The sequence below is a fragment of the Vidua chalybeata genome, chromosome 5 (assembly GCF_026979565.1).
Source record: "Vidua chalybeata isolate OUT-0048 chromosome 5, bVidCha1 merged haplotype, whole genome shotgun sequence".
NCBI lineage: Eukaryota > Metazoa > Chordata > Aves > Passeriformes > Viduidae > Vidua > Vidua chalybeata.
The window spans coordinates 50692557-50704797 of NC_071534.1; the positions used below are offsets into that span (position 1 = coordinate 50692557).

A 12241-nucleotide genomic window follows, 5' to 3' on the forward strand; every position below is an offset into this window, starting at 1 on the left:
TTACAAGGTACTCTTTGGAAAAGAGCTCCTCAGTGTGGGTAGATGAGAATGAGCTTCTTTGGACAACTTGGCTACTAGAGGCCAGCTAGACCAAGCAAACATTGTTGCATCCCATTTGCCAACAACAGGACAGACAAGAAAAACTGCACACAACATAAAATCATAGTGAGAGGGAGCAACTTAAGTTTTACTTAGACCCATGAATACACACAATTCCTCTGATAGGATCATCTTGCAGCAGACTGCTGCATTCCACAGTGCCTCAACATTGAAGCAAGATTTCACAAGGCAACAACTGTGACAAACAGGAATCAGGAATATTTTTGCTATTTGGTGAATCAAGAACACATCTTTACTTTGTGGTAATTATCCCTTTCCTACACACGAGGAAGACTGGCTGAAGATTATCTTTTCACAGAGGAGTTTCAAATGGCACAAAGCTAGTAAAAAAATCTCCCATTTGTATATGGATTGCTAGTCATCTCAAAAAATCCTGGAAGTCCTGATGTTGGCAGTGGGCAATCTCTCAAACATTTTTAGAAAGATTTACTGTCTAAATTTATTTGAGACTAATTAGGAGTAATTGTAGTAGAAATGACAAAGATAGTAACTACTGTTCTGAGTGCAATACATATAGAGAAAAGTTTACCTTACTACCTCCAGTGCACCTTTTCTGTTTTTCAATTGCCAATGTCTTAGCACTGATAAACCAATGTGTCAAGGTACCCCACCCTACCTAATAGTTGCTTTGAGAAAACTCAGAGAATGCTTACATAGCCTAAACACCTAAATTTTTTGGCTGCTATAGTGAGGCCAATATGATTAAATGATCAGAAAAGAATTGCAACCTATCTGATGTTATGTAAAGCTTGCAAAATTCAAGTAAACTCAACAGCTTGAGTTTCTGACTGACTTCTGACTTCTCCTATGCTTCCTGGTCTTGACATTCACAAACCAAAAAGCATTCTACCAAAGGACAAGGGAGAACTTTGCTCTTTGAGGCAGTAGCTGAAGTCATTGCTCTGCTACCCTTTTCTAAGAAGAAATGCAACAGCAGCAAACAGAAAGCTAGATGGTGCTACTATGCTGACTTTATGTTTACAACTAGATATGCAGCACACAAACTTGGAAAAATGAATCAAATACTATACAGGGATCCAGAAGAGTTTACATATGTAGATGAAGAAATGCTGTAATTAGGTAAGTATTTGAGTATCTTAATATTTGGTTCAGGAAATTATGCTATGTTGATAAGAAATGAAAAAGCGAAACGAATCTCTCGGATAATCCACTCTTGCTTTTGAAAGAGAAAAACATTAAGGAGAAACATATTTTCAGTAACTGTTAAAAAGTAATATACAGTTATAAAAAGTAATATAAAAGTTTTATCTCATAGAACGTAGTACTAACTGAAGAAGTCTATGCTTCATATTACCATATAATAGCAAGTATTAGTAAGGATTTTCTAGGATGTTGGAAACATCTTAAGTATTATTACATTTCTAACACTTTACTTCACTTTGAAGCAATTCTACACATATTCATTTAAGAAAAATTAAACTTGAAGTTTTAAATTAGCAAAAATTTATTTCTATTTCATCTTTTTACTGTTTGTAAAACAATTTTTTTAGTTATTCTGACATATTTGTATGTTTTGGCTCAGAGACTAAGGACTGACACATTTCAAATTATGAAGGCTTATCTGTGACAGGGATCTTGCAGCGCTTGCTAAGAGAAATGTGATTGTATCCCTGACATCTTACTTTATCTCTACATGTAACCCAGAGCTGCAATTGAGTAATTTCAATGTATTCACCTTGCATATTTTTCTGAAATCATGAAAGTGGGAGCAGATCTCATCTTCAGATCAAATCCAGATTACACATCTTTAAGTTGTAAAGGTAATTCTGTTTCTCTTCCTAATCTTCTTTGCCAGGTGACCATGGACAAACAGCCGGTGAGAGCTGGCACCACCCTCATTCTACCACTGAGAAGCCAGCAGACCCCAGTGCTATCCTCAGCTTTGTCACCAAATTGTCTGTGACCTTGGGTGATCTCTATTTATTCTTATGTTTCATTTCATTCAGGTGCAAACCAGATTATATTCATCTTCCTCTCTAAGGATGTGTGACAAGTGTCATATAAAAGAGAGGAAAAAAATACTTATCCTCTAATTCTGCATCTTAGAAGACTGCTAAGTAGAGCATTTGTCTCACAGATTTCCTTTAGTTCTGAAACTGCAGCAGCAGGAGGAGAAATGTGATTCTTCAGTCACATTCAGGAACCAGTACCATATTTCCTGTTCATAAATGCTCTCCTAAGAACATTTCGGCCAATTTCAAGTGCCAAAGAGAAAAACATCTAAAATGTTAGCAGATTAATGGTGATCTTTTTATTCTCAAAATACAATTATAAACAAAAAAAAAAAAAAAAAAAAAAAAAAAAAAAACCACAAAGCAAAACCCAGAACATCAACAAGTTGTGGGAGAAAAATAATTTCACACAGATTTCTTACTATTACGGAGACTATGATTTTGAAGAAGTCACCAAAATACTTTCTTTATAGATGAGAGACAGAGAGAAAATTCTAAGTGCTTGTAGAATATTTATTCTAAATGCAAAGGTTTAAGAAATTAAAGGTATATCATTTCCATATGCAGCATGTCATAGCAGAAAGCAGAACAGAACATAAAATAATGAATTTTGCCCTTCAAATCTTGGAAAATATTCAGGGCAAGAGTGAGACTGAAATGTTTTACTTTGGAAGTCAAACCCAAATACTATCACTTAGTAATACTGTCTTGTTCAGGCTGCTTAATTAGTAAGAATTTAATTTCACGTTATTATTTTCCTTTTTTTTTTTTTTTTTTTTTTTTGTGGTAAGACCACTGAGCACTACTAATACTTTTAAAGTAAGCTTTAAAAAAAACACCTCAGTATTCCTTTTTTATTTCTAGATTGGAAGCAATAGAATAATACCCCTTAGTAACCACTAGGCTATGCTAAGATACAACTTAAACGACTTTTTAAAATAATGCATGATTTAAATGCACGCAGATGTGCAAAGGCACATCATAAAACCCCCATGCATTAGAAAAGATATTTAGAGTAACCCACATATCTTGAGTCAATTAACCTGTCCTGCTGGGGTTTTCAACCCTAATATAAATAGGAATTAAGGAGATCCAACTGAGCCTTCCTGAAGCAAACAGTGCCTCCCTAATGCTGCTATTGTAACTCAACAGAAATAAACAGGCTTTTAGCATTTTATAGAGGAAGCTTTTAGCTCAAATTTTACTTCTTTCCTCTGATGATTTCTTTTATATTCAAGATTGCAACAGAAAAAAACATTAGAAATGTTAAAAAATCTTTCATATGGATGTTTGCTTTATTAAGTAAAGGAGATTTTAAAAGTATCTAGTACGTGCTCATAATTATAGGTAAGGGAAAGGTTACCAAATACTGTGAGAAAGCAAATACAATACAAATTATGAGAAAGGAATCTGAAATATCATGAATTGTCAATAACTGGAACTGCTTGACAAATCCCTATTAATGAGTGATATTTACCTTGTCACTACTCAGACTAGCTTTGAATGCTTTGCCTTGTAACATATTGACAGGATTCAGATACAAAAGGATGATTACATATCAGTCAAGTTGATTCCCAATTTGAGAGTCTTTCATGCAAAAATAAAAATGTAAAATAAGTAATAATATTATGTTTACTGTAAGATGTATAATGGTGTCCCATTTTTAAAGCATGTAAGAAAAAACATTGAAAAAATATGAATTGTTTCCTTGATAATTTTTTTTTGGAAGTCATATTAGTGGAGTAACACTAGAATAACTGTATGAACGTGTCAACATAAAAATAAACCTATTTTTTGGAGAAGTACAAATGAACTGCAATTGAGATTCACAGTAGTGCTGAGTCATAAAGATTTTTATTTCTTGCTCTTAGAAAGACTACAATTCATAATTAAAAATCCCAACTTTATAATCTAATTTAAAATATAATTTTTGGTTATGACTGTGGAAATCAAAGCGAGAACATGATTTGAAGGTGCTGCAGTCCAGAATACTACTTGTGATTTTAGTACAAGACAGTATAATTTGTAGAATTGAATATTCTTGAAGCATAAATGCAAGACAAACTTTGAAGTCTTCCAGTGTATCCCCTGTGTTTGTAAGTAAAGTCAGTCTTAAAAAGGAGAAAATTTTCTCAAGAGATAAAATTGAAAACCACCATTTGATTTGGCCTGTGGGTTTTGCCAACCCTGCAGTACCTGAAATATTTGGGCACAGTTCCCATATCTAAAAAAACTGTCTCTTACTGCAATTATCTCAGATAAAGTATTAGTCTACTAAAACCCATCCTTCTGCAATTGGCTGTGGGATAAAATTTGAATTCAACTCTGAATAAATTTTGAGACTCTCATCTGAAAAACATTATGTAATGCCAACAGATTGCCTTCTTTTCCTATGAGAGACAACAAATCTTGTATGTTAGTTTGTGAACTCTGACATACAGAAAATGTAAGTTGTCTAGTTCAAACATTGGTTAAGGATAAAGCATGAAATACCTCTGAAAAACACAGTGAAGAATTAGAAGTTAGCTGGGTTGAACACTCTATCCACTAGAAGTCTGTTATAAAGGTTGTCAAATTCAACTTCAGATATTAATGTTTAGGACATTTAAAGCCTCATTTTCACTGACTTCAGCTAATAGCTGAAGGTGTGTGCATCTCTGTGAAATCAGATTCCAGTTTATCAAACTGGACACAGGAAAAAAACATACTCTAACAGTTACTATAGGTGGAGATATTTCAGTCTCTTACAAGGAAGTCCTTCTGTGCAGCACAAATGGGGATAAAAGTCAGTTTCTTTCAAGCAACCCTCAACTATTTTAACTGTGAATTATTCCTTTGCGTTTCTGATGATACTGCCCATCATCCATCACATGTTTCCAGTCTCTTCACAAATTCAGATTTCCCTGAAAACACAGCATCAGTTCAAAACCAGAGCAGCTTTAATATGTGTATTGAAGCAGGTGGGAATCCCTCTTGAAAGAACAGCAAATGACCACTTAATGCTTATACTAACCCAGGAAGTCAAGAGAAGGCTGCAGGGAGTGTCTGGATGATGGCTCCTCATAACATTAATAGTTCCTGACTGTACACACTAACAATTCTGCTTGCAGGTGTTCTTTTCCCTCCAAATAAATAACCTTTTCCTTCCTCACTGCAACTCCCGTGTTTCCTACAGTACCTCATCAATCTCTTCAATGGTTATTGAAGGAATTCTAAAGTTTACATTTCATTTCACATATGTTAATGGTGGAGAAGTCCACACATCCGTTGGTGCCCTAACTTTCTTTAACAAGTGTCTAGGTAATAATCATTATAGCTAATAGCTATAAAGAAAAGGAAATGATGACTGATCTAGAGCATTTTTGGTGGGAAGACCTACAGTATCTGCCTGAAGAATAGTCACAGCAATGACCCTGAAGTAAAATGTAGAAGTAAATCACAGTGCCAGGAGATGAGTGTTCAAAATCAATCTGAGGAAGCAACCATCAGCAGCAGACAAAAGGGATAATGGTTGAACTAAATTATTGACAACAATATTTGATTGGGTCCTTTAATGGTCAGACAAGACTACTGATACAAACCAGTATGGAAAACTGAATTGGGGAGATTAGGAAGACCCTCTGAAGATGCCAGAAGAACAGCTCCTTGCCAAGACAGCCTCTAGGGAAACACAGGAGCATGATGAGGGGAAACATTGGAGCTTTTTCCTTTTTGCTGTATCCAGTTGCACGTTATACTCTAATTGGGGTTGCAGACAGCATAACCCCAACATTATCAGTGACCTGATCAAAAATGGGAACTTCTAGTCACTGCTTGGGATAGGTGCATGGCAGCACAACACCCTGATGTGTTTGGGGTTGGAGTTTGCAACTGAACCAGGTCATGTGAAGATGAATCTGTTGGATATCATTCTTTGCTAATGTGCTGCAAGTCAGCCTGCCTCCATGGCTACCTTTAAACAAGCCTGCTGAAGAGGGAGTGCAGCAAACACCGTGCCTCCCTGCACCCTGCGCTACTGCAGCAGCTGAATACCTTCCAGCAGCAGGAAACCGAATCCACACTACTGGGCTGGATCTAGACAAAGATGTGCCACCATCACCAAACAATGTCACAGATGTTTGGTGAGTGCAAATGAATGGGGCAGAAGGTGGGACTCACAGGAGAGCATCGTGCTTTTGTACACTTATCTCTGCACTTTACTCCAACTTATTCATGTCACCTGAGTCTTCCTGCTTTCTCCTGCTACATTATCCTATTTCCCTTTTGTATTTGCTGCCGTGCATTGAAGTTTTCTCATCTCAGTTCCAGTCTCCAAGCACAGTAGCTCCAGTCCCTCGTTGACTCCATGATTGGTTTCCCTCCCTTTCCTCACAGTTCCTGGTCACCAGCCACACGTCTCCATGCAGCAAGTCCCATTGTTACTGTCCTAATAATTTGTGTCTAAGTTTCACAAAACCACAATGAGGGATAAGATTGATACCTGGGAAATTTGACAAAACTTAAGTCAGTTTGGCTGGTTTTTTTACAGAAAGTATCATACACAGGAAATTTTGGCAATTATTGCCTGTGTACAATGGGCAGAATACACACAGGAGAAAACTAAAAAGAATACTATATAAGCATGGACAGTGAGTACATTGATTCTTTTTGATTGCTTTATAACAAAAGATACAAACTTGCTTATTATCAGCAACACTACCTGCTTTTGAAGGTGGGCTGAGGAATAGTGGTGGCAGTTGATTAAAGGAGCTGTCTTCATGAATAATCTATTCCACATAGTTTTGGTGTCAGACAGAAAAACATCCTTAAACTAGCATTCATATATAATTTTTTTTTTCAAGAGAAAGACCATACAGCAGAGAGAGAAAGAAGGGGAGACTATGTGTCAAATACCACTCTATTCAGGTATATATTTAATCCTATTTTAATGGAAAAATAACTTTCTCCTAAATCTTTTTTACCGAAGTGCCATAAATTGTAACATTCAAAACCAGTATCTAAATGAGACTGTACTCTTAATTCTGCATTTCAGACGTATCTTGTCTGAACACATCACTGGACATCCTAAATGAATGTTATTCCTGACTAGTCCAGACTTTTTGTATAAAATGAGAATATAACACAATACCATAGTATAGGAAATGTTTTAGACATTTATAAAGTTTTACAAACTTTATGATTTTAGATACTTTGTTAAATACTTTTTAGATACTTTGTTAAAACACAGGCACAGTGAGACAAAATAATAAAATAGAGACAGCCAGGAAATGGACACTTACCCACAGTGTTTCATGTGAGGTGGTTTATCCATTCTCACCGCCAGTTTAATTTTCAGGTCACTGTCCTGGCTGTTTTTGGGAACTATCATTTTATGCAGATCAGGAGACTTCGGGCTATTAGACGTTGGATATAACACGACCTGCAAGTCATGAAAAGAAAAACTTCAGCAAGTTGTTTAAAAATCCGCTTGTAGTCTTTAATGGAAACATCTAAGCAGTGGAGATTCTTGTTGCATCTCCTCCAATACTAAAGATGATTAAAATAGATTTCCTAAATCTAATAAACCAGCTGACTCAATCTCATTGTAACAGACCAACTTCAAAAATTAACTCCTTCCTTCTCTTACAAATGGGAATTTTCATATTATAAGTTAATAAAATTTCCTCCTGTTAATACATTTTGAATTAACATTTTTTTTTTTTTTTTTAAGGAACAGTTGGCATTTCAAAAGGGTCATGTACAATTAAATAGGAGCCTAAACTTTTACATTATTCAGTGCTCTGCTGGAAACATCCTTTTGAAGCCATTTGCTGTAGTGTTATGCAACGGATCAGCCCTCAGTAGTGGCATTGCTTGAGATAAGATAATCAAAGTGTATGTCATGTTAATGTCTCCAATTTTTCATCAACAGCATTAATAAAAGTCAATTTTAGTAAAAAACCACAGAAATTGTAGATGAATTCCAAAGCACCTTTGCTGCAAATGGAATATTATAGATGTAAGATACTGTGTCCAATTCACATGTGATATGACACAAACATTTTGTGTAATCCACAGTAATAGACATAAAAACCCCCCAAACCATTGAATTTTAAATATTTAATTTTTAAAACATTTATATAAATTTCTTGAAACTTTTATTAACAACTAATTTTAGATTAGTGTAAGTCACAAGCTGTTAAATATTTATTTGCCATCAAAAAATGTATCTATTTATAGCCAGTACAATTAAAAATTACTGCTTCATCAAATTCCTACCCAAAGTGACATGTTCAGCAGTTAAATGCTGCTGAGAAATAATTTCTTTCATTCTTATTATAAGCACTGCTTTTGAATCTGGACTCTGAAGTATTCTAAAGTATTAGAATTTAGACTTTAAAGTATTCTAAAAATACTGCTTGGGATACTTTAGTAACATTCAGTGAGTTCTGAATTACAATTACCATGAATCATCATTTCAAAAGTATCAACACTCTAAAAAGCATCATTCGTCACATCTTTCGTTTCTTGAAAAATTAAATGAATCATTATGTTAACCATCAAGCTAATTTCCTACACATAGTACTTGTGTCATATATATAAAACACAATATATTGTCCTCCATGTTACTATGAAGGTTAAGGATTTGAGCAAAACTGTCCAGGCAAGTATAAATCTAACAGGTGTTATTAAGCCAAAACTATTACAGCAGTGTCATTCAGATCTAATCATCTGAAAGAGTAAGTGGAAGGCCTTCAGTTTCTCATCTCAATATTTTGCAGAAGCACATTCTGTTAATATCAGGAGCTCCAGACAAGCAGAGAAATATGATGCATCACTCCTAATCAAATATGCAACCTTTGTAAAACCAGTGGAAGAATTAACCTGTCAGATCTATTGAGTACATTCAGTACCTTTTAAAGTGATAGCAGAAGAATCAGTACATTCTGATTTTAGAAAACCAGGTTACTTTTTTTTCTTTTTGCAAATGCACAGAAACCACTACTTATAACAGAGCTTGTTCCTTCTTTTTGGTTTTCAACCTGAGTAAAAGGCATTCCTTAAATAACATTTAAAAACATTATGAGCATGGCAACCTTTGTGTTCTGATGTATCAAATGGGAAATTATTTTTAGTTTATTTATCCCTTTAACTGCAAGATTATATAAGCAGAATTATTATACATTCCTTGCATTTAATCACTAGGCAGTCACATAGGACTGTAGGTGATGCTAAGATTTTTTTCTTTTCTACAGTCCGCAGTTCCTGTTGTCCTGTAACAGCTTATTACAGCTCATGCACCTCAAGTGAGATCTTTCTTCTGTCAACTTCCTGAGTTTTTAGAATGATGATGAAAATAAAAGTAGACAAGATAGAATTAATTTATATCTCTGCTAGTGACAATTCCTTTTCTGAATTTTAAAAGGAGTATTACAGAGCTTCAATTTCAAAGCTCTCACAAAGAGTAAGTATCTGTCAGACTATCTGAGTATGCACTGTGCTGGGTTTGTATTACATTTTGTCATGCCTTCCAGCTTTAAACAATGAGAGCTTGAAAGAACTTTGTAATCAAACTTTTTGTTACACAAAAACACACACAAAGCATCTGACAAGCATTAATTATCTTCACAATAACCTTCATACCAATATTGCCCTTAAGTGCATTGATAGCTACAGTGTACCACAGCCTCAGGTGGCACAAGCTGCGAGCTCCCACGAAATCTCTGAAACCAAAACACTTGGCAACTTCTCCTTGATAAGAAAAGTAAAAAATTGCTGAAATTTCTATTAAAAGCATTCTCTTCACTATGGAACAGTGTGAGGTCATTGCCATTGTCCGTGGAGAAACTTCCTAAAGTTATTCTGTCTCAGATTTCCTTAAGGATTTAAATCTTCTGGTTGTTTCATAATCTACTTTAAAAAATGAAATGGTATCAATGCAAATGTCTTCTCTGGCAGATACAAGAGTAACCTAGAGGATATCCTCACTGTGCCTAAAACTTTTATAAATTTTAAAGGAATTCCTACTGAATAATGTATTTCTGTACTACATCATATATTTCTGAAGTTTATTTTATCTTATTTTGATTTATTTTATTGCTATACCTGTGGATATCACCATGGTAGTTTATTCAGCAGCAGCACAGAGCATAATGAGTTTTTAGTATAGGAAAGTGTTTACTATAATTATACTAACAGGTAATCAACATTAAAAAGTATAATGAACTATTAATGACTAGAAAGCTACACAGCAAACATAGCTGCTGTGCATTGCATTGCTTCAACTAATTTAAGGCAAATTAATAGTATCAGAACAGCGTGGGTTGAGATAATTCAGTAAATTTAATCATCACATAATCATTAAAAAAATATTTGACCACGTGTTCCAATTATATCTAGCATTACATTTCCTCAGACCACACTGTAACTGAAAAAGTGTCAGGTTCACTTTATGCCTCTCCTCATCTGGATGAAAAATAAACACAGAAATTTTAAATACTGTAGAGCATCGCTTGTAGGTATTTGTGTAAAGTGATATTCTCAAAATATTGTTTCTTAGACGTGAATGACTGAAAATGTTTCTCTCTTGACCTTAAAGGTTGACAGGTACAAGATGTTGAAGCTAACATCACTTGACAACTAAACTAACCACCATTTTTGTGATTCCATTATTTATTTAGGTCCCTATCTGGATCACAATAAAATAATTTAAGCACACCTGAGCCAAACAGTCAATCCAGACAAGCAACTATTAATTCTATTTTTGGCTCACTGATCACATCTTCTTTTAAAGGTATGAAAGGAAGGTTGAATTGCTCAAAGTACTCTAAAAGCTTGAACAAATAAAACTGAAGGCATTCTTGCTTTCTCAGAGAAGATAACTGAGCAAAAGATTCAGAGTTCAAAGTGCTGTGCTGAAGTATCTCCTACTGGTATTCCCATGTTGAGTACCAGTAGCTCTCAAGCTCTCAAGGTAACCATTCCTGGCTGCAGTTATCCTGTTGTCAAAAAAATATGCAGCCTTCAAAAGGGACTCATGAAAGCAAGAGGCAAACAGGCTAGCAAGCTGTAAGCACCTTGAGAAAAATCAAGAGTCAAGATATTCTCTATATTTTCCCCCACCTGACACTTGCGGCTGAGTGTCAGACAACTTGTGTCCTCACGTTCTGGAGGCTCCCCAGTCCCCTACGTCCACCAAACCCCATGATATTCAAGAGTTGAACCCAAGTGATGGAGTTACCCACACTTCTGACCCAAGTATTTGAGATGAGAAAGATTTTTCAAGTTGGGATGATCTAAGAGACATTTTGAGATCTCAGACTCTAGGCACCAGACCTTGGTAATCATGGTAATTCTGAGCTGACTATGAGGAGTTTTGGCTCACTGTCACAAGCAAAAGAGATGAAAGTGAAGAAGATCTGCATCTTAATGCCCTGGCTGAAGAGGCAGGTGATGTTTAGCATGCTATAATAGAAAATTGTTATCTCGCCTTCAGTACAGACAAAAAAAAAAAGAAAGATGCAGCCTATCCACAGTCTCCTCTTCATAATGCAGCCTGGGTCATCTTCAGAAAGCAAACCAAACCTCAGCCTAGCCCCATCCCAGGGATGCTACTGATGCATGGGGCTGCCCTGGTATCTCCCAATCCTGCCCTGTGCCCCGGTACCCCAGGGAGTTGCTCTTGCTTCTGGTATCCAGCTTCCTATCCTTTCTTCAAACTCTATCGTCTCCAACAGGAAAGCTTGAAAATTTTCTGAGACAAAAGTTCTCATGCCTGATGTGCTCTTTCAGAATACAAATGGTGCTACAAATGCTGGGTATTTTGCTGCATTTCCTTTTTTTTATCTTATTCCATACATAGAATTAAAAAATTTAACCTTGTATCCTTGGGTCTGGCTAAGTTAGAAACAGTTGAGAACTGAATATACATCATGTGGTTTTAATCATAAGCAGCTTTGTGATGTTTGTTTAGAATAAACAACACACTGCTAGTCATGCAACAAATTCCACAATGAACTAGAGAAACGAAGCGCTCTAAATCTCATGCTCTATGAGAGACATTTCTACCTCAATTTGTGATTATTTAAAGCTCTGATAACAGTGATAACACATAAAATTACACAATCAGTCAACTGCATTTGTTGAAGCTTTCATCATGCAACAGGACT

General features: G+C 35.5%; 1 protein-coding gene across 8 annotated transcripts in view; it reads right to left on the reverse strand.

Annotated features, from left to right (window-relative positions):
• The window catches only part of CADPS2 (calcium dependent secretion activator 2), a 281254-nt gene that overhangs the window by 128010 nt on the left and 141003 nt on the right, over positions 1-12241 (reverse strand). For all 8 annotated transcript variants that reach the window (XM_053942794.1, XM_053942793.1, XM_053942792.1 and 5 more), the window contains one exon: positions 7373-7512. In XM_053942794.1, coding sequence (XP_053798769.1) covers positions 7373-7512 — 140 coding nt within the window. The remainder of the gene's footprint in view (positions 1-7372; positions 7513-12241) is intronic.